Source organism: Oryzias latipes, chromosome 17 (assembly GCF_053564925.1).
Source record: "Oryzias latipes strain Hd-rR chromosome 17, Olatipes_Hd-rR_3.1".
Taxonomy (NCBI): domain Eukaryota; kingdom Metazoa; phylum Chordata; class Actinopteri; order Beloniformes; family Adrianichthyidae; genus Oryzias; species Oryzias latipes.
The window spans coordinates 10,614,450-10,637,603 of NC_136253.1; the positions used below are offsets into that span (position 1 = coordinate 10,614,450).

Here is a 23,154-nt window from a genome sequence, read left to right on the forward strand (position 1 = left end):
AACTATTCTAAAAAATGAGTACACCTTTATCTTGCCTTTGATTTTTTCTTTTAGAAGATGAGGTTAATTCTGTCACAAATGTCACAAATTTTGTGTTTAAAGGTTTAACATTTTTAAAGTAAGTTAGGTTTTTAACCCAAATAAATTTGAACTTTTTTACTAGACTTTACACATTTAATTTAATTATTGTCTTTTGAAAATATTGAAAAAACATTAAAGCATCAAATATCCTGGTGGCTCTTTTGGCCTTTTATTGCGAAAATCCTCAGACCGGAATTGGCTTCGTTATCGTTTCGGAGCCTCTAACGGTGCCCCACTGAAGATAATGGTAGCCGAGGAAACTTTAAACACTGCGTCCTGGAATAAAAGCCTATGTTTGTAGAGTTTCTGGTGAGTTTGTGTCTATTTTTTTGTTTGTTCTTTGACAGCTTGCCCGTATCTTTAGCCTGTTAGCGCCTCTGCCTGCTAACAGGAACATCGCTAGCTGCTTAGCTTGTTTAGCATCGCTCAGGAACGAACTTGGTCTCACAAACATCTGTCTCTACACCCACTAATTTGGGTTTTTATTGTTATTTCTTTTTTTGCAATATCAAAAAGTATTGTACTTGTGTTTTTGTACATTTCGAGACGCTAGGAGTTTCAAAATGTCTGGAATGACCCTGACCTTTGGGTCATATTATTAATTAATTTCTTTCATTATAGTTTTATAATTACATACTACTACCGATTATCCAGAATTTGTCTGTTCAAAACAGCGGTTTTATGTTAGCAAACACAACACGTAGAGATAAAAAAAACCGTGCGAATTCTTAAAATAATATTGAAATGTCAATCTAGACATTTAAATAAAGATTTTTTAAACTGAATTTAGCACAAGTAGAGAATTCTGTCTTTTTATTTTTCTTCTGTGAGAAATGTCCCCCTTTTCTGCATTTCATGATACTGATGGGAAAAGCTGTTTAGCTTCTGAATTGGTGAGAAACATTGCTGGTTGTGGGATGGGCTGCAGAGCTGAACATGTCAGGAAAGATTTCGAGTTTTTAAAAACTGCTTCTGATATTTTTTATTTGACTTAAATTCACAAGTTTAGCATTTGATTGTGATTCAACATGATTACATATTAAGTTATTTACTTAGTACTAATAAGTGATATTAACAGATCTAAGATACACAAACTTAGAAACAAAACGATAAATCCTGAATATAAAACTAATAATTTTTTAAGCAAGATGTACGAAATTTCTTTAAAAGAAAATACATTTCTCAAGTAATTTTTGCATTTAAAAAAAGGAAAAAGATTGATTCTAAAATTGAAACCTTTTGAATTCTCTGTTATCTTCTTTTGAGTATGGATATATACCAAAATGCTGGTGTTAATTTTATATGCGACCAAGCAAAAAAACAGCATGTTGAAATGGATCATTTCTACCAACTTTCAACTTAACTAAATTTCAACATTAGAGAGACTTGGTGTTGGCATATTTTTCATGAGCCTAATCAGCAATCTCAGAAAAATGTATTTTTGTTACAAATGTGACATCATTAAAATGATGAACAAGTTTATTAAAGTAAAAGATTAATTACCAAGGAGTCACCAAATGAAACATGGTGCTGGAAGCAGTAACTAGTTACACGTCAGTAACTTTTTGAAGAAAAGGAATTATTGTGCCATACTTGATATATTCAGTTTTGGGCTACATTCATCTAACAAGTATTTGTTCTCATCATTTATTCTAAACACCAGGAAAAGCATTATTGTTACCAGTAAGCCTGCAAACAAAACAATCTTATTTGCATTATTTGTTAGAAAGAAAAACATGTTTACATTGTTTTTTTGCCAGATGAACTTGAACAAAAGATTAAATATTTGGTTCAAAAGGTTACTGTCTCATGCTTTTTTTTTTTTTTTTGTTAATATTATCTATTTGACTTTTAGTGTTTACTCGCACTTGGGTCAACATTAGATTGGCTTCTTACTTAACTTGAGTGAATTATTTGTATTTTCTTGACTAAATCTGGTTTACTCGGATCTTCACAGCCAAACTGAAAGCGATGATATTTTGCTCTTTCCTCCTGAATTTACTCTTGTCATGAATCATAGTTTATTTTTAAACACAAGCAAACACTTCAAACGATCACTAATATTAAAAATAAATCTGGCAATTGTGCTATAAATGTAATTAAAGCTTTTGAAAAAAGGAAACATTACTGTTCTCCTGTTAATTTAGTTGAAAAATACCTTGACTTATTTGATTGCATTAATTTGCAGATGTTCTGCATATAGTCTGGATTTTACAATGTTTAAAGTGTTTTTCCCTCCCATTTGTTGCACTTTTGTTCCAATGTTTCTGTTGTCAACAGCAGCATTTCCTGCAGTGATAAATATTGCTTCTCACTTTAAATCCCTTATGTGTCACCATATCACCCTGACGGAGGGTTGTGCTGCACATATGCTAAGAAACACTGTGTTTCCCACTCATTCACTCTGTGGCTTCACACATTCACACTTTGATTCTGCCAAAGAACACAGCCCGGGCTGAAATTGTCTGTGTTTTCCTCCGACTGCGGTTGATGAGGGAAATATGCACTTCCTGAGGGTTTTAGCCTGCCTTCTCCATCGTGACCTTTCTTTCCAGACTGGTTACATCAGCTTCGGACGGGGGGATGCCGGTGGAGAGTGGGAGCAGCTCTGCTGCCCGCCAGGTGAAGCAGAAGAGGAAGTCTCACAGTCTGTCCATCCGCAGGACCAACAGCACCGAACAGGACCGTTTGGGCCTGCAGAGAGACATACTGGAGGGGCAGGTAACACGGATTCACACTGAAAAACTAGTCACACTACAGCGCAAGACCACAGTGTGTAGCATTTTTATTTATAATGCCTCATTTGTCGCCAGCTGCTTGTCTGGAAATGTCAAGCTGCCCTCTCTGTGTCGTGATTAGCTTGCTGTCCTGCTGTTGCTCTCTGCAACTGTAAGCCCCCTGGCTGTAAGCCTAAGCCAATTATGTGTGAAAGCAGCCGTTTAGAGGACACATAATGGTTTACGTTGACACTGGCGTGATAATGACGCGTTTAATGCAGTATTGATTGATAAATAGCTGTTTTCGTTTGGCTGGATTGGATCAAGCTTTAGGGTCTGGTCCCACACAGGTCAAGTGCTTTGTGACTGTTTTTGCTCTGCTAACGAGTGTCTATTATACAGCTCAAAACAGCTCAGATCATCAGTTTACAGATAAAAAAAAACAAAAGACATTTATTCTTGTTCTACCTTAGGTCTGCTTTTGTAAGCTGTCATTATATTTCCACCTTCCTGCTGCTGTTAACCTGAACATATGTAGATAGCTACTAGCCATTTTGCTTAGTGTTAGATATCTGTGCGTTCTAGAGAAAGAGCAGTGTGAACATGGCCTCTTGATGTCAACAGAGATGTAAAAAGCCTTTTATATAATTCATCCTATTTTTAGGTGCAGCTCAGCCATAAATGTGTTAACTTAGCCTACATTTAATTTAGATTTGTTAATTTAGTAGCCTTTACTCTTGAAAATTACTATTATTTTATTTGTCTTTAGCCAGAGAGACACCATGGAGAGGGGTAAAAGAGCCTCATGTGCCTGCGGACCACAGGTTCCAGACCCCTATAGTCTAGCAGTCCACCAAAATGACAACACAAGTGATTTACTTCAAAAATAGAGAAAACTGAGAGCAAACAGAGAAGTTGAGATGTGGTTGTGTCAGAAAAACATTACTCAAGCTAACCTCCAACAACAGGACTGACTCCTGGTGACTGGAAAAACAGGACTAGACACATTGTTTAAGAAACACTAAAATACAAAATGAAAATGTTTGGGTCTACGAAAACTTAAAAAAAAAAATATAGTTCAGTACTTAAGTTGAAGGAAGTTTCAAAAAGATTAAGCTAAGTGACCACGAGCAGATGTGGATTTAGTTTGTGGTTAGTTTTATTTTTGGAGAAATTAATTTTGAAAGTAAAAAAGGAGCACCAATAAGTCAGGCTGCTATCATATTCTCCATGCAGAAACATCCTACAGTAGTTGCTTGTTGCAGATGGAACTGTTCCTCATTTGTCAGTGTGGTGTCATGTGATCGTCCTCCATATCCTGCTGACATTAGCTGAGTCATTCCTCTCAGACTTTCAGAAATACCTGTTGTTGTCTACTTTATACTTTTTGAGCTTCTTTAGCATTGCTGTGTAAATGTCCATCAGGACAGAGCTAAGCCTTCTGATGGGGAAAAGAAAATCGGAGCTGCTGTTCCTGAAGTCAGCATCCAGAAGTTTTTAAAAACGGTTTTATTTCAGATAAACAGCACTTCTTTTACTTCTGCATGAAGGACCAATGCAGGATTAAGAGCTTAGCATTATGTACTTCTGGTTTTCTGTCACAGAAGACTGCTCTGATCTGCATGAACATTCTCCTTTATATCAAAGCCTCCATGACTCCACAAGTCATTGTTAAGGATGTAAAAACAAAGTGTCTCCACGTTGTTTTATGCATTTTTCATCCTAACACAGATAAAATGGATTTTACGTTGTAAAAATAAAGCACAGCTCTCACAGGTGGAAGGCTGGAAGCAGGTCACTGGAGTTTTCAGGTGGACACGATCAGTGTTTTCTGCTGTTTGGCCTTCAACACCAACAAGGCTCCATGTGGGTCCCTGTCCTCCATGGAAACCTCCATAGCAACAAGTTACAGATACAGAAACTGACAAAGTTTGTAAAGCTACACAGCTGGCTGTCCTCAATCCTCCCTATTAAGTGACTCTGGAATACTTTAACTCAAACTAATTTTCCTTCTACTACATGTTACGTAAATGTAACAGGAAGTGATGTGCAGCAGAGAAGAAGCAATAACTGGTAGAGAGGTGAAGGAATAATCCCTGTTGACATTTGTCTGCATCAGCAGACAGAACAATTTGGTCATTGAAAAGCTGCCTTTATAATTTAGCATTTATTCTGATAATTTTTTTATTTTTGTTTTAACTAAACTAAGCTAAACAAGAATCCCCCCACCCTGTTGCTGAAACGATAAATATTTTCTCCCGGGGGTTTTCAGGGAACATTTTGAAGAAATGTCACAACACCAACATAAAACCCAAAGAAATCCAGCATTTCTGTGAGTTGGTTTTGTTTGGTCCATCTGATGATTGTGGGACGGGTCGGCTGTGGTGCAGTGGTAGGGCGGTCGACCTCTGGTCGGAAATTGCAGGTTGATTCCCGCCTTGCCTGCTCATATGTCGAAGTGTTCCTGGGCAAGACACTGAACCCCACCTTGCCTCTGGTGGAAGGTTGGTGCCAGAGTTCAGCATCAGTGAGTGGATGGATGTGTGTGTTAACGGGTAAATGGGACCGTGACCTTAAGGAGCTTTGGGCCATTGAGGAAGAAAAAACAGTGCTTTACAAGTATACGCTATTTACCATTTGAAACTATTTAAATGTACAGCATAAAAGCCTTAAGTTTGTAATCATTACCGTCATGGAATGTCAAGTCGCTTAGATTTATGGAGTTTATTTCTTTTTATTACAGACTGATGCTTTCAGTTATGGGATTTCTCTATTGTATGTTTTTGTTGTTGTTTATTTTTTACATGTATTTAATCAAATGACCACTCAGTAGTTTTATATTTCTACTTTTATTCTACTACTAGCCTATAGCTGCTTTATTACAAAAGCTCAATCTGCTATTGTCCAAACCAGCAGAAAAAGGATGGGGCTGTTTTGTATGTAAACTTTTACAAACCACCTTTTCTATTGGAAACGCTTCCTCATGACTGTTTTTTGCTCTGGTGGTTCCAGTCCTCTGAAAATCTGGAATCCGTCCCACGCATGGAGGTAAGTTTCAGGTCTGTGTGTCAGACAATAGTGTAAAGATCGAAATAGATGTTAGATCACTCCATTGTTTAGTAGTTTAGGTTCTGTTAGAGGTGAGGCTGGGTGTCCATTGTTATTTCCCCCCTGATTTGAAAATGAGTGATTTCTTGATCTTTCTGTAGTAACTACAGTAGCTAGATTTACATCCAATTAAGTAACCAACAATATGTAGCTTAAACTAATCCTAAAAACTATTCAAATAAATATGGTAGTTTTATAAATACAATGTGAGAAAGTTCAATTTCCAAGTCGCAGCAGCAGAAATGCTTGTTTTGTTTTTTTAGCCTGTAATAATTAGAAAATGTTTACCGGTACTCAACTTCTGTGTCATGCTGAAATGGTTTACCATAAGCTGTAAAAGCCTGCTTTGATTTAAGTTTATTTTGCTGAAAATTAACTTTAATAACGTTATTTATGAATTGAGAATTAAAGTAGGGAAAAGAAGTTGCTTTATAACTAGTTCAAACTTTGGCCAGCAAACGTATCTGTGTTTTTAAGCTGTTGTATAATGGTCATATTTTGACCCTTCAGCAGTTTCCACTAAAGTCACCTCTTCCACAGTTTTCATCATGTGGCACAAAAGCAAGCACCCCCACCCATCTTTATGGTGGGGGGGTTTAGAAAGCCAGAAACTTTCCTGAAGGGAAACTAAAGGCTGAAAAAAGGATGAGCTATGTCTTGTTTTTTATATATATATATATATATATATATATATATATATATATATATATATATATATATATATATATATATATATATATATATATATATATATATATATAATTTATTTTTTACAATGAACTGCTGCTTGTAAAGATATTTAAGAACGAACAAAAACAGACTCTGCAGCAACTTTGTGGAATTATTGAATTTCCTTTTTTTGGTAATAAATCTTTTTAAAATGGCTAAAGACAAAAATATGTCATTGTATTCTTTAGTTTTTTTTTTTTTTTTTGTGGCACATGTGGTTTTTTTAAATGTTTTTTTTTTTCATACAAGTCCTGCAGAAATGTCATCTTCAGTCCTTATTGCCTTCCTTCCTGCAGCAAAATCCAGACTTTCTTTGAGAGGATATGAATGTTAAATCCTGTAAATATTTTTGTGGAGCTGTCTGATAGAACCGTACAAACTCAGGTGTTTTAGGCATTTTATAGGGATTTATTGTTGTTCCATCTTTGAGTGTACAGTGAAGTTTAAGTCTGAATGTACGTCTTTTATCCACACTGATGTTTGAAAGGAGCCTGCACAGATGTACTTTTCTCCTTTGCTGCTTTTTTCTCTTTTGGAAGATTTCATAGATACCTGTATAAGCCTCAAACTAGAACTCTTTTTTTTTTTCTTTTTTTTTCGTGGTAAATCTTTTTGATTTGTTGCTGTAATAACCTTTGTGTTCCTTTGGCTTTATATAGAAAACTGCTTTGGTTAAATGTTGTTTATATTTCTGAGAATCTGTAGCTTGTTTCAGCTGTACAAGACTTAATAATCATTGTTTTATATCCTATTAGAAGTGTGAGTCTGTGCGTGTGTTGTGAAACAGCAGGTTTGGTTCTGTATTTTTGAAATTATGGGAGACACAACAAGCTAGTAAAGCTGAAGGTCTACTTGTGGTTTTTATGTACATGTGTTACATTTTGTGTCTGTAATCCATCAGCTCTGGTTTTATAAAAGCCTTTTTTTTCTTTTGTGTCTGTCCGGACTCTCCTGTTTCCTCCTGCAGGACTCCAAACTGCCTCCGTCGCTGCGCAGCAATCTGCTGGACCTGTTCAGTCAGATCGAGAGAGAATTTGAAAACCTCTACTTAGAAAACATTGAATGTAAGTTAACTTTAAGCTATGTTGTTAAATGTTTATATGTGAACCTATGCTATTGTTCTGAACGTCATTAATTATCAAAGCTCCTCTTCCACAGCAGTGACACTGGAGTTTTTCTATATTTCTGATTACATTTTTTTAGAGAGTTTTACATCACACTCCTGTAAATAAACCGAACTTCTTACATGCATGATGTGTTTGTAATGTACATGTTTGGCTTTCAGTACGAAGGGACATCGAGACTCTGAATGAGCGTTTAGCTGCAGAGGGACACACCTTTGATGGGGCAGATTTAGCCAAAGGAGCTCTTAAAACCAAAGGTTAAAACACAAAAGTTCACATTTTTTTAATGAAGTATTGACGTTTAAAAGACCTTCTTTTATAATAAATTTTTTTGTTCTGATTTTTTTTTCCTGATGTGCAGCAAGTCATAGTACCAGTCAGCTGTCACAAAAACTGAAAACCACCTACAAGGCTTCCACAAGCAAGGTAGATATGATGTCTCCTCTATTGTAAAGCTGTCAGTAAATTCTGGAGAAGGAACATTGCATGAGCTGTACAGTCTGTGTAACTATGGAAGTGTCTTAGATTTCTATTAAAACTGTCTGTGAGTTACAATCAATACCCAAAATGTTGAGCAGAACTTTGTTCTGTGGCTCTTCAGACTGACTTTTTTCATTGTTAAAAAGGCAAATTGCTGTCTGTTTCGCCCTTTTGCTCGTAGCCGCGTTCAAATTCTTGCCACGGCAGAGTAGGTGGATCCCGCAACTTCAACGTAACCACTTGGGAGTTGTGGGGTGGAGACTCATGGGTAACTTGTTGATTTCTCCCCCTTGTGTGCCAATATGCATGAACAGCCCAGCCAGGGGGTGGAACCTTCCTCCCCCAGAGACTTGGTCATTCAAATGTAGGAGTTTGAGCTTTTCTGTCTGTTTCTGTGTGAGATAAGACTCAACTTCTTTTATCTCACTAACAAGGCTTTTTCAGTTGCGCCTCTTTGGTTTTGATTTGGCTCCTTGTTGGCCTTCACATAATGGTACACTGTGGAGACATCTGTAACACAAAGCAGCCATTTTCCTAAATGCTTTTCATGCTTTGAAGAATAGTTCATTCAAGGAGGCGGAGCATTTGGTGGCTGCTTTGGGTCATTGCTTAGCTGGGACTCAGTGGAGTGTGTGGTCTGCGGGAAAACCATTTGGCCACATCGCATTTGAACTTTTTGGGTAATTTTGTCCTCAGGAAGATTGCTCCAAAAAGTTCACGAGCTTTAGCTTTTTATTTCTACCTGGACAGAATAGAGTCCACATGGACAGAAAACAAAGAAACCCTGAGGAAAAACTTAGGCCTATTCAGACCAGCCTTAAAGTCCCACTTCAATCATCTTTTGATCTATTTTAAAAGCATTCCCAGTGGTCTTTTAATTCATTAATTCAGAATAATTAATTGTAATTAGGATTAGGCCATTTTTAGGGGAAATCAAGAAACCTGTGTTCTTTTTCTAGGACATGGTCTCTGCAGAGCAGCAGGAGTTCATTAGAAATTCACCTCTGTGTTGTTGGCGGAACTGTTGGTGAGGAGGAAGCCCCCCCTCACTTCCCATCATCCCTTTGTTTACGTGCTCTCCTGCTAGCTTACAGCCCCTCACACAGTCAGCATAATATTACTGGTGCAACAACAAAAAATTGTCTATTAGTCCTCTTTCGGCATTTTTCTGATCATGGACGACATTTATATAAAAAAATAAAGTTGACCTAAAAATTGTTTAATTATTATTTAAATCGTTGTGAATCAGGAGCAGACAACATCCATGAACGTCTGTTTTCCTCATCTGAGCTGGAATCTGGCTCAGCACACTTCTCTCCATTTTTGTAGCTCCGGTAATGTTAGGTTGGAGGTATGAGGGTTTGTAAGCTAGCGGGAGAAAGTGTTAACAAAGCATCTGGCCACATTGTAAAGTGAGGGCGGGTTGTTCAGTGCCAGGGGTTCCACCCACCACTCACAGTCGAATTTCTAAATAACTACTGCCAATCTGCAAGGACTATGTCCTAGAAACCAACACAGGGATTTTTGATTTTGGATAAGAATTACAGCTAAAAGACCAACGGGAATCCTTTTACAAAAGATCAGAAATGATTGGAGTGCGTCTTTATGTATAAACTGCTGAAAAAAATGGAACTTTAAACGGACCTGTAAAAGGAGTAAAGCCTTGTAGAAGCTACTTCCTGGTTCTCCCTGGTTTTTCATAAGCCAGTTTGAACTAAATCTCTATTCTGTCAGAATAGTAGCTTTGCTGGCTCAGGTGCCTCCTTTTTGCTAATCCTCTTCACCTCCCTGCTAAGCTTATGGAGGTGTGTTATCAAAGGAATATGGCAGACAGAGCACCTTTGGGAACATTTATAATTTTTAGTGGATCTATGTTCTTAAATGTTCTTGATGAACAGTCTGTCAGATTTGATTTTCTCATAATCCTTTATTAAAATGAGCCGAATGCTGATGTGGACGGGGCAGACCGCCCACTGCACTGCAGTCCCCCCAATCACTCACTGAAAGCATATTCTGCAGCTGTAGACCTTAACCTTCTCAGACCCCTCCCACACCCCCATTGCTGCTTTTGAACATGACTGAAGTTTGTGTTTGAATTCATTTGGACATCAACACTGCATCATCGGAAACCCCTCACCTAACCGTTTCTCATCACAACAACCCTCAACCATTGAACACCACCAGTTCCCATCAGGCTTAGCTTCCGCTGTTTTTTCCTGTAACCTTTATGTCGTAAGGTTACATCGATCATGTGACCCACTGGAGATTGTTTTTCAGTGATGCCGCTCTCCTCCTTCCTTTCAGTTGGAACTTATTTAGCGGTCTGTGTCCAAAGCGAAGCCGCAGTCCTGTTTGTATCATTCCCATCTTCAATGTAAACACCAGATCCAACTTTGACTCGTCTGATTTAACAGAATTACTGACCTGTTTCTCCCCCGCTAGATTTGATTTGGTTTTGCCTACAGATTAATCATCTGTAATTAAAAACAAAAGCTTTGACTTTTGCCTTGGTATTTTTGTTGCAGATCTGAATATTTCTTGTGTTGATGGTGTTTGTTTTTAAAGCTCTTTAGGCATTAATGTGGGGGGTGGAGCAGCTATGATAGAGGAGCTTAAAGCAAACATCAATAAAGATTTATTTGACCATTTTCAGAGACCAAAGCTTCCTGTTCCTCAGCGATCCTTGGTTCTGCTGACCCGCTTTTTCCCTTCACCTCACCAGGGTTCCTACACCTCTGAAAAAAAGATTTCAAATCAAAATGATCTGATTCCTTTGCGCTTTATTACGTTAATTTATCTTTAAGCAAAAAACAAAGCTGTAGTTTCATAGAAGAACTTTAAACTGGGGACAAAAATCCAGTTTTATTGAAGATGTATGAACCCTGGTCCCCTGTTCATTTCAGAAACTTTCCAGGATTTGATGCTAACTCTGCTGTCTGTGTCAGATTGTGTCCAGTTTCAAAGCAACTGCAGCTAGGGCGGTCTGCCAGTTGGTTAAGGAGTATGTCGGTCACAGGGACGGCATCTGGGACCTTAGCGTCACCAGGAACCAACCTGTGGTGCTCGGGACTGCATCTGCGGGTTTGTTTATCCTTACAGCCTGTTTCCTCTGTGCATTTTGTTCATTTTGTGATGTATGTATGATTTTTTGTTTTTCTGTTTTGCTATTTGGAACTTGTTTGATCAGTTCAGTGTTATGTCTGTGATCTCTTCCGACAGACCACACTGCCATGCTGTGGAGCATCGAGACGGGAAAGTGCCTCCTGAGATATACAGGTCATCAAGGATCAGGTGATTAAAAATATAGTGTTTTTTCAAAGATGATGTGGATTTACTTCAGGGAAGCTTCTATTCTTTCCTTAAAGTCGCTCTCTAATCAGCTTTTGAACTTTTTAAAAAGCATTCCCATTGGTCTTGAAATTATGATCACGCGGGTTTTAGGCAAATTAAAAAAGTCTGTGTCGTTTTCTAGGACATAGTTTCTGCAGAGCAGCAAGAGTTCATCAGAAATTTACCTCTGAGTTGTGGGTGGGACTGTTGGCATGGAAGTAAGCCTCCACTCACTTCCCATCATCCCTTTGTTTAGACAGTCTTGCTCTAGCCTTCACAACCCCAAACTAATATTACTGTCGCAACAAAAAGGGTGAGCAATATTGGAGTTATCCAGCTGTACCGTTTATAACCAGATGCCAGCTTGAAAGAGGAAAACAAAGAGGTACATGGATCTGTTTGTCTGCCAGTGGATGCATCACAATGGAGCGGAGCACGGAGCTTGTGGCCTGCCAACTGTAGTTTGCATGTAGAAACTACAAGCTTTTTTAAGCAGCATGTTTTTCATCTGCTTCAGATTCAGCACAATTTCAATACTCAGAAACACAGTTTTAGTAGTAATGTTCTTTATGTATGTCCTCCAGCCCAAGAAAAGTACTGGAAAACATGTTTAAAACGCCAAAACCACCATTTTCATGGGAGCGAGGCTTTAACCCTTGAAACAGGAGTTTTAGGTGCAGTGTTGATGTTCTTTCAACTACTGTAACTCTTCAACCGTTTAAGCAATTAATGTAATTCCAGCGGATTCTGAAGAGAACAGCAGCCTTTCACCGATACGCAACACTTAACATTAGTAAAGTGCTTAAAGAATCAACGCCGACTGTCGCAGAGAAAATAGCTTTGCACCGATATGCGCCGTTATGTAAAGTGCTGCATTACGGCACAATTCAAAAGCTGTTTTCTCCAGATCAGATTCAGTTGATTCACATTGATCGCATAAATGGCCGAAAATCTATGGTAAATCAAAAAGTTGTTTTTTTTTAGGTGTCACTGCTGACATTTTTGGTTTTAACCCCTTGATGCCCATTGATACAAATACAGTATGCATCCACCCCTTCTGCTCTACTTGAAAGCAAAAGGGATTTTTCACTGCTGGAAGTATATTCATGTGTCAAGAGGTTAAACACAAAAGATGAGTTAACTTTTGTTCTTATGAGACGGATTTCATGTTGGTGAAGTTTGACATAAATTGTGTTTCTCTGCAGTCAACTCCATCAAGTTCCACCCAACTGAGCAGATGGCTCTAACAGGTAGAGACAAATGAAACACACACCCCTCCAGAAGAGCCAGAAGCTCATTCTTTTCTTCAGATCACCTACAGTGACCACTCATTGGTCACTCAAACCCTTGTCCTTCCTCCAGCCTCTGGAGATCAGACGGCCCACATCTGGAGGTACATGGTGCAGCTGCCAACTCCCCAGCCTGTGGCGGATGTCAGTGTAAGCTTAAGCAAAACTTTTGTTTTTTCTATGTTTTATATAAATTGCTTGTATTTTCTATCATCTTGCACAGAGATTTTAAATTAAAGTTTGGATCTAAGTCTTTTCATTTCTGTGATCTTTTCTGTCTTGCATTTTGCTCACAAGCCTGCAAACAAACATTCATGAAGATTTTGAGGGACTGAATTGTCTGCTTTGCTCCTCCTGCTGCTCCAGCAGACGCCTTGTGAAGACGACGTGGACTTCTCCGATAAAGACGAGCCCGACTGCGAGGTAGAGGGGCCGATCGACTGCCCGTCCATCCGTGTGGCGGCCACCACGCTGCGTAGCCATCAAGGGGTGGTGATTGCTGCTGACTGGCTGGTTGGAGGCAGGCAGGTTGTGACCGCGTCCTGGGACCGATCTGCTAACTTGTATGACGTGGAAACCTCAGAGCTGGTTCACTCGCTGACAGGTTTGAAACCTTATCCTGAACTATTGCTGAGTTCTGCGTTAAGGAAGATGCCATACCTATTTGTTCAGTTCTTAAATGTTTCATTGAGTTTGTAAAAAGTGCAAATTTCTAGAATTTTTCTTGTGTGAGGAAAGACAAATGTTATTGACCATGAGTGATTTATGAAAGCAACAAAAGGGACAAACACTGAATACTTTTGCAAGGCACTGTATATTATGCTCTGTTACATCATATTACACTAGTGATGTGTAGATATTTTGTTTTAAGAAAATAATAATGTTTTTGAGTGGATAGATGGGCAGGAATAAAAGTGTGGGGATGTAAGGATTTAATGGGAAATATCTCCATTTTTTTTTTTACCTGCTTGTGTCTTTGTTTTTGTTCAGGCCATGACCAGGAGCTGACTCACTGCTGCACTCACCCCACCCAGCGCCTGGTGGTCACCTCATCCAGAGACACCACCTTCAGACTGTGGGACTTCAGAGACCCGTCCATCCACTCGGTCAACGTGTTCCAGGGACACACAGAGTCAGTGGATTTGCATTCTTCTTTTTCTAGTTAATAAATGTTAATACCTCAGAACAGCTGCAAACTGAGGCTTCACACCACTCTGACAGATTTTCTGCTAAGAAGAATAATGAGAACACTACTAAAACACATCCTACACCTGAACAAATTGATTTCAGGTCTGGGGAACTGGTGGGCCAGTCTGACACTCCAGCCACATGAAGTCTAGCATTGTCTTGCATTAGAGGGAAGCCATGGCCAGTCGCACCAGCATATGGTCTTACAAGGGCTCTGAGAATCTAATGTTAGTCAGCCTACCTGTGCAGCCCTCTAAAGAAATACCACCCCAAACCATTGCTTACCCACTGCCAAAACGCTCATGTTGGACAATGTTGCAGGCAGCAGAATGTTCTCCTCTGAGTCTCCAGACTCTGTCACATCTGTCACATGTACTTAATGTAAACCTGCTTTCATCTGTGAAGAGCACAGGACAACAGTGGCAAATTTGTCAATATTGGTGCTCTATTGCAGTGTTTTTCAACCTTTTCTGAGCCACGGCACACTTTAACCTTAAAAAAAAACCCGCGGCACACCAGCATCCAAAAATTTAAAAAAAAGGAGAAACTCATAGTCTGTATTGATCTACAGCCCCTCCACAATCTCACATGCATTTTTGAGATAATTGTTGCAGAAAAAGCTGGAAGCTGCAGCTGTTTTTTTTCTAAAAGATGCAATAAAAGTTAAGTTAGAAGATTTAAAAAGTTTGATGTGTTTTCGTTGGTTTCAAGACGTTTAACAACAGATCTCCTTGAGCGCTGTCACTCTCACAACCCAATGCATCATGGGAGATGTAGTGCATAAAACGGCCGGAGATTGCTTTTCGGAGCTTCATTGTTTTGTTCACTTGTTCCACGGTCTGATACCGGATTCTGTGGAAAGCTACACCGCTAAAGACGAGCTTTAGCTGCTATTTTTTTTAGAACTGAGCGACTTTACGAGCTAAATCGGGACAAGGAAGTGAAGACTTTAAGCACTTCTGATTGGTCAGACTGATGACATGTGATTAAGCCTTCAAGAATGATTGGTGGAGACAGTTAAAGGGACGGGACGTTTCTAAAATACAGCCGAAGGTGCAGCTGAATCGCGTCATTCTTATCAAAATGTCTTTAATAAAATAAAATAAATGCAAAGAAAAAGTATTTTATGATCTTTTATATTCCTAACTCCTCAGTGTTTTATCAGGGCCTGTTTGGATGAACACAGAGCTGAAATCCTGGAGATGGAAAATGTTTTTAGATCAGTTAATGAGGGCAATTTCCCACGGCACACTCGACCATATCTCACGGCACACTAGTGTGCCACGGCACACTGGTTGAAAAACACTGGTCTATTGCACAGTGTTGTTCTGTTAACACAACTCCCACCTATGGACGTCAGGCCCTCACACCCCCCTCATGGAGTCTGTTTCCAACAGTTTGAGCAAACCTGTGCACATTTGTGGCCTGCTGGAGGTCATTTTGGAGGGCTCTGGCAGTGCTCCTCCTGTTTCTCCTTGCACAAATGAGGAGGTAGTGGTCCTGATGCAGTGTTGTTGCCCTCCAATACGGCCTCCTCCCCATCTCCTGGTGTACTGGCCTGCCTCCTGGTAGTACCGTAATTCCAGCGCATTCTGAAGAGGAGAAAGGCAGCCTTTCACTGATGTGCAACACTCAACATTAGTGAAGTGCTTAAATAATCAACGTGAATTAAGGTTTGCTGACTGACACAGCAAAGTTTCTTACCACAGCTCCTGTCCTGGATGAGTGGCACTACCTGGGCCACTTGTGTGGGTTGTAGACGATGTCTTGTACCGCTGGAGTGACAACACTGTATTGTAGAAATTAGCCAGAAAGGACGGAAAGGTTGTCTGTGGTCATCACTTGCAGAACCACGTCTTTGTTCGAGGCATTTTGCTGATTGCCTATTATTTCCACCTGTTGTCGATTCCACTTGTACAAAAAGGTGTGACATTGATAGTCAGTGTTTCTTCCTAATTGAAAGGAATAATTACACAGAAGTCTGACTGACTCGGAGTAATATTGAGTTATTTAGGTGTTCCCTTTATTTTTTTGAGCAGTGTATTTAAGATGACAAGATTATTTCAGCTGGTAATGAAATTTCAGCTGATAACAATACAATATTTTTTTCTTTGAATGAATTTATAAACAGTTTATAAATCTTATTTGGCATCTCTTGTCTTGGTGACCAGAAAGTAATTCTCACATCCAAGCTAACGCTTACAATGACAAAAAAAGGGGGAAAAGTTTAAAAAATGCTGTCTTTTATATAAGTCTGTGTGGTCTTTTTGATGCATTTAGGTTCAAACAAATATTCTGGAAGAAGGAAATTCCTGCCCAGTCAAACACGTCTTTTTCCTTTTGCAGCACAGTGACATCTGCCGTCTTTACTGTGGGAGATAATGTGGTGTCTGGCAGTGACGATCGAACCGTCAAAGTGTGGGACCTGAAAAACATGAGGTCTCCCATAGCAACCATCCGCACCGACTCCGCTGTCAACAGGTCAGGAAACTTACATGTGAACACAAGAGTTTTGATTGCAGAAGTGTGAAAGTGGTCACTTAAGCGTAGCTGAAGAGTTATGGTGGAACAGTGAAGGTGTGTTTTTATCATTCTGAGATCCTTCAGTAATGTAAAATAGAGAGAGAAAACCTTTAAATAATGGTTTCTCATCATTGTTGTTTTTGTTCTGGCACATGCAGTCTTGCACCAGTAGGGGGCATTATAGTCACCTCTGCTAGTATAGATGTGCCATTGCAATTTTTTGGGAGAATATTCAAACAGACTGAAGATTAAAAGTCTCCTGTTTGTCTGTTTTCTGCTGTGAGATGAAATCCAGACTCGTGTTCTTCTTCTTCTGCTCAGGATCAGCGTCTCTGTAAACCAGAAAATCATCGCTCTTCCTCACGACAATCGGCAGGTCCGGCTGTTCGACATGTCTGGGGTCCGACTGGCTCGACTCCCCAGAAGCAACAGACAGGTCAGGCAGATTACCTGTTTCAATTCTGGAGCACACAACACAGCCTCTGGAGACCCTCAAGGCTATTTCAGATGTGCCTGTCTTCACATAGTACTTTTAGACTAATTCTTATTTTTCAGCCTCTTAATAGAAAAAAGAAGTTTAATAGTTGCTGTAAAATGATTTGATCATTTATTCTTAATTGAAGTGTTTGTTAATCAGTCCATTCATGCAGAGACCTGAAACTCAACAAGTTTCACGTTTAGCTTTGGTTTGATGTCTTTTGTTCAGGGTCACCGCCGTATGGTTTGCTGCTCCATCTGGTGTGAAGACAACACCACCTGCAACCTGTTCACCTGCGGCTTTGACCGGCAGGCCATCGGCTGGAACATCAACATCCCCGCCCTGCTGCAGGAGAAATGAGCTCATCCTGATCCTTTCAGCTCGCACTGAAGCTCCACCCATAGTCTGTGTTTGCGTCAGACTCCTTCCCGTTAGCTTGAAAGACGGACGGTTTGCATTTAGAAGAACATTTGCTTTCATTTGAGCCCACAGAGGAGATGTTTTTCATCCTCAATGCTCCCTTAGAAACGGCCCACCCCAAACTCTGGAGCCAGTCCGGACCAGGACTTCTGCCCGTCACATCTGCCCCTCTCAGCTGCCATGGAAACGTATTTCTAGTTGTTCTGTATCTACAACAAACCAAATAAACAATTGCGCCAATCATAGAAGAAAAGCACAAAAACAAAGTCCAAAACATGAAAAATAATGTAAGAGTTTTCAGCTAAAGCTTTGAAACTGTGACAGCATTCTGCTGCTTTAAAAGAAAGTGACTCCATGATCTTCTGGAAGAGCTCCTGCTTGACTTGAAATCTCTTCTTTGTCCTGATGTTGTCTGCAGAAGTTCTGGTGTCCTTATAACCACGAATGTTACTTTTTTTATTTTCTAAAAGACGTTGCCTGTAAGGCTAGGGGAATAAAAATGTTGGTTTCTTTAACAGTTAAAAAAAAATCAGTGAGTTTCCTTTAGTTTGATGTCTGTGAACGATTATTTCCCCATAAACGTAAAAAAAGAGAATGTATTCAAACCTGCCTTGTTTCCTGATTAAAGTAAACATGTATTTCAGGCACTTTTTGAGTAAACTGGCAGAAAACCTGAAAGGCTTCATTTAATTTGAAGCCTTAAGAACTTCTGCAACTTTAGCATTTCAAAGTAAAAGAGCACTGAAAAGCTGCTGAATTATAATTAAATAAGTGTTTAGTTTACTGACTAGTCCTATTAGCTGCTAAAAATGGTAAATGATGTGCAAAATGCCAGAATAAACCCCAAAAAACTGCAGAAAATATAAATATTTCAAAAATACATTTTACTAAAAACTTGTTGAATAAAGTGGAGGACATCAGAATAATGCATGCATGCTACATTATTTGTTAAAAACCATGTTAACCTAAAAGAACTGATAAATTAAAACTTAAAATAGCAACAAACATGCAAATGCAAATGCTTTTTCTAAATGCTGAGACACTGAAGTGAACAATAAACCTGTAAGAAACCAAATGTCACAAAATGCTAAAAAAGAAATAGCTCAATAAAATGCTAAATTCACTTAAACTGTAAAAAGTAAGCCAAGGTTTTAGGATATATATAGAACAAAAAAAGCTCAATTTCAAATGTTCACTTTAATGTAGAATGTAAAATAGTTTCCAGCACTTAAGAAAAAGGTTTTGAATGACTCCAAGCTTTCTCCATGCATCCAGAAACGTATAGGAAATGTACAACGTTGGTGTTGAGATTTCATGAAACTAAAATACAAATAATTCAGCAGACAGTGATGTCTTTAGAAATGCAGATGACTTTCATTTCTGCGTATTATTAACCAAAAAAGGATTTAGGTCAACAAAAGCTGCATTTATAAATGCAGCTTTCCTGATGAGAAGAGATTCCCTCAGACGCTTCTGCTGTTACGCCAACACTCCAATGAACAGAACTTTACCGTTTGTATTTTGTCGCGGCTCCTTTTTGTGCTTGAAGTGTTTCCAGAGTTTTTATTATCATCATTTTTTTGGTACTAAAGTCAGTTTTTGAGCAGCCAAATGATGCGTTGACTGTCACCCGTTCATTGAAGCTCTCAGCCAAAGCTGCGTTTACGAAAGAAGTACGTTTGATTGTGTTTGTGGGAAAGAGTTCAGTTGTAATCAGATCAAAGTGTGCATTTTGATGAATGTCATCACTGCATCGGTGAGGCCAGGTGGAAGTGCAGTCACACCTCATTCATGCCAACTGAAGTTCAGATTTTTCAGCGTTTTCCTTCAGAGCTGAATGTTTTCACTTGTCTTCAGAGGAAATATCTACTCACTTTTGTAGACACACACAGCTTTTGTGTTTGTGCTTTGCTCCCACTTCACCGCTGCCTTTTGCAGCTTAAAGAAATAAATGTCTTTAACAAAACAAAACCATTCAAATGTTTTTTTTTTAATCTAAAGTGATTGAACTACACAAACAGCAGAAATGGTTAAAAATGTAATCCTGCTTTTATTTTGAAAGTGTAACATTTGTATGAGATAAACAAATAGAAGAACACTGAGTACAATTTCAGCAGCAGCTGTTTCATATAAAACTGTTTTGTTGCTTCATAACTGATGTTGGTTCATGTTTTTTTTTTTTAATTTGATGTCAAACTGAGCTGATCCTTCATCCCTGTGATGGATGGAAGTGCAGAGCTCTTCTTTTTCTGTCTGAACTGCTCATTTATCTGCATCTTCTGTCACAACTGAATCTTCTGGACGAAAGAACGTCTCTCCCCACGTTTCACAGCATCAGTTTTCAGAAATGCAGCTTGTTGAAGTGTGTGAAAGTGTTGCTGCTCTGTGGTAACAGTCTTTTATGTGATGGATGTAGAACAAACAGCACAACTTGTTTCTCCAGAAAAAAACATCCACTGCAGTTTGAATTGCAGCTGTGTGATGAGGAACAAGCCTGTGTTTGAGGAATAAAAATAAAGACTTTGTGTGGGTATTTGATCATGTTCAGCTCTGCTGCTTTTTGAGTGGGACGATTTTTCAGCAGATGGACAGAGAAATTCTCACATTTGGTGTCATGACATCTGTTGTACTTTGATATAAAATTAAAAAAGGAGAAATTAAATCGACAAAAAAATAGTGTTAGACCAAAATTGTTCAGTAGGTCGCAGTTTGCCATTAGAGTCAAAACAATCTTCTGAACCTGCTTAGTCCCTTTTTGGGGTCATAGCGTCGTTGGAGCCAATGCAGTAACTTTTTTTTTGGTGGGGGGGGCAGGGTACACCCTAAATACCATATTTTCCAGACTGTAAGTTGCCCTTTTTTTCATAGTTTGGCAAGGGGTGCGACTTATACTCTGCAGCGACTTATATTAGAAATAAATTGAAATAAATACATTGTTAACCCTCCTGTTATGTTAATTTGTGAGGAACAGAGATGATGTTCCTGGGTCAATTTGATGTATGAGGTATGTTAAATCTTAAGAGTATGTTAAGTTTTAAGAGTATCAGAGAATCAGCAAACCTTTTTTTACAGTAAGATCTTGAAGGCTAAGGACATAATATTCTATTTTCCAACGATTTCATAGATTCAGAAATGCAATAAAAGTGAAAACTGTTTCTACAAATACAGGATGAAAACAGAGTATTAGTTGGCTAATGATGCTTCATGAAAAGAATAAATAAATAAGCATGAGAAAGAATTACTGTGAAATTATGAGATCAACAGTCTGCTATGATTGTGTCATATGATGTTGTGGAACTTATTAGTTCTTGGTCTCAGATTGTGTCAAATAAATTTCCTATCAAAATGCGACTTATAGTCCAGTGCGACTTATCTGTTATTTTTTCTACTTTATAATGCATTTTTGGGCAGGTGCGACTTATACTCCGGAGCGACTTATTGTCCGGAAAATACGGTAGATGACCAGTCTGTTGCTGGGCCACACACAATCATTCATATGCACACGTCAGGGTAATTTATGCGTGGATTAACCTATGAAGCACATTTTTGGACTGGAGAAAGCCCACACATGAATGAGGAAAATATGCAACCATCCATCCATCTTCCTCTGCTTATCCAGAATCAGGTCGCGGGGGCAGCAGTCTAAGCAAAAATGTCCAGACTTCCCTCGCCCCAGCCACTTCCTCCAGCTCCTCACGGGGGAACCCGAGGCATTCCCAGGCCAGCCGAGAGACGTAGTCTCTCATGCGTGTCCTGGGTCTTCCCCGGGGCCTCCGCCCAGTGGGACATGCCAGGATCACCTCCAGGGAGGGGTCCAGGAGGCATCCGGACTAGATGCCTGAGTCACCTCAACTGGATCCTTTCGATGTGGAGGAGAAGCGGTTCTACTCCGAGCTCTCCGCGGGTGGCCAAGCTTCTCAGCCTATCTGTAAGGGAGCGCCCAGCTACCCTACGGAGGAAGCTCATTTCAGCCGCTTGTATTCGGGACCTCATTCTTCCAGTCATGACCCAGAGCTTATGACCATAGGTGATGAGTTTTGGTAAATTGAGAGCTTTTTTTAAGGCAGCACATTTATTGATGCAGCCTCAGTCAACTCTGAACAGTTTGTTGGGGTTGTACTGTAATTAATATCGTAGGTCAGTGTAAAAGCTGTGCAAACGACAATAAATGCCTATCTATCTATTTTTTTTGGCTCAGCTCTCTCTTCATCACAACGGACCGATACAGCGACCGCATTACTATGGACGCTGCTCCAATCCACCTGTCAATCTCATGCTCCGGGTGTTCCATCAATCGTGAACAGGACCCCAAGGTAGTTAAACTCCTCCTCCTGGGGCAAGGACATGGAGAACCATGGCCTCAGATTTAGCAGTGCTGACCCTCATCCCAGTCGCTTCACACTCAGCCGCAAACCACCCCAATGCACGCTTAAAGTCCCAGCTCAACAGTACAACAACATCTGCAAAGAGCAGAGAGGAAATCCTGTGGTATCCAAACCAGACCACATCTGGTTCTGTCCATAAAAACTATGAACAGAACCAGTGATAAAGGGCAGCCCTGCCGGAGTCCAATATGCACCAGGAACAGGTTAAACTTACTGCCGAACAGCCCTCAGTAAGGCTTCCCAGACTCCATACTCCCAGAGCACCCTCCACAGGATACCACGGGGGACGCGGTCGAACGATTATTTTGTGGCAACAAATTAATATTTTTTTTACCCATGTCTGGTCCCGAACTCCATTACAGTCTCAAGTGTGCTGGTCAATAATTTTTTTCTAAAAGATTTTCAAGCCTTTGACTTCCATCTGAAATGGGACACATATTTTTCCAGCTTAAATGGGACAACTTCTTTATCGTCTGCTTTTGTTTTCTTTTTGTTCTTTTTTACTACTTTCATTTTGTGCTCTGTGTATGTTTGTGCTATTTTTTCCTTTTTTCTATCTTTTGTTGTTGTTTTTCCTGTTGATATACTGTATATTTCATATATTTTATGCTTAACTGACAGTGCTGATCTGCATTGTATACAAACTTAAAAAAAAACTCTAACGAGAAAAATACAGATTTTTAAGTCAATAGGAGTGTAGCACCCGTGGAGCCCTTCTGTTAGTTTAGATTAGGAGAAGGGTGGTTGCTTGGGTTCGAAGAATATCAAGGTGGACACCAAATAAAGTACAAAAGTTTCTTCTCCTAAAAAATAAAGAGACCCAGAGCTATTTCAACGTTATACCCAATTTTAGTTGAGGTCTTCTTTAATAAATTATAATATTTTGGCAAATAAAATGTAAATAACCCCCCCCCCCCCAAAAATAGAAAAAACTCCAATAACCCAGAAATGTAGGAAAAATGTCACATATTAGCCTGTATGTAAACAAAATAAATCACTGGTTTCAAACTTTAATTACAAAATAAAGGTTTCCCAGATATTACAACCCCTCAGTTTATAACAAAGGCAGTAAAAACAGAAGTCAAAACAATAGAACACGGAATATTTTTAATCGTTTCAGACCTCCTCGCAGGCACGGACCGGTTTAATGTCAGACATTGTTTTTGCAAACCGGTCAAACGGGCCGAAGTTTAACATTTTTAAGATTCCGGTTTCTCAAAAAAACAAAAAATCAAACAAAGAAAACCATCTTTTAAATTAAAATGCTACAACAAGAAATTTAGTTTTAAAAAAACTGAAAAC

General features: G+C 39.2%; 1 protein-coding gene across 6 annotated transcripts; it reads left to right on the plus strand.

Annotated features, from left to right (window-relative positions):
• Positions 1–33: 33 nt before the first annotated feature.
• Positions 34–20,005, plus strand: LOC101165588 (WD repeat-containing protein 37). 6 transcript variants are annotated; one of them, XM_020711301.3, is made up of 16 exons: positions 265–390; positions 2,637–2,802; positions 7,603–7,699; positions 7,921–8,016; positions 8,121–8,185; positions 8,554–8,603; positions 10,544–10,613; positions 11,185–11,320; positions 11,459–11,530; positions 12,775–12,819; positions 12,932–13,008; positions 13,225–13,462; positions 13,849–13,990; positions 16,393–16,527; positions 16,891–17,005; positions 17,276–20,005. In XM_020711301.3, the coding sequence occupies exons 2-16, from the start codon at positions 2,665–2,667 to the stop codon at positions 17,405–17,407; spliced, it is 1,608 nt and encodes a 535-aa protein (XP_020566960.1). In that variant the 5' UTR covers positions 265–390; positions 2,637–2,664; the 3' UTR covers positions 17,408–20,005. The 6 variants fall into 6 exon arrangements, with proteins under 6 accessions (XP_011484490.1, XP_004078795.1, XP_020566960.1 ...); XM_078934397.1 differs by having other exon boundaries at positions 13,228–13,462; XM_078934398.1 differs by lacking the exons at positions 265–390; positions 2,637–2,802 and adding an exon at positions 5,822–5,846.
• Positions 20,006–23,154: the final 3,149 nt, after the last annotated feature.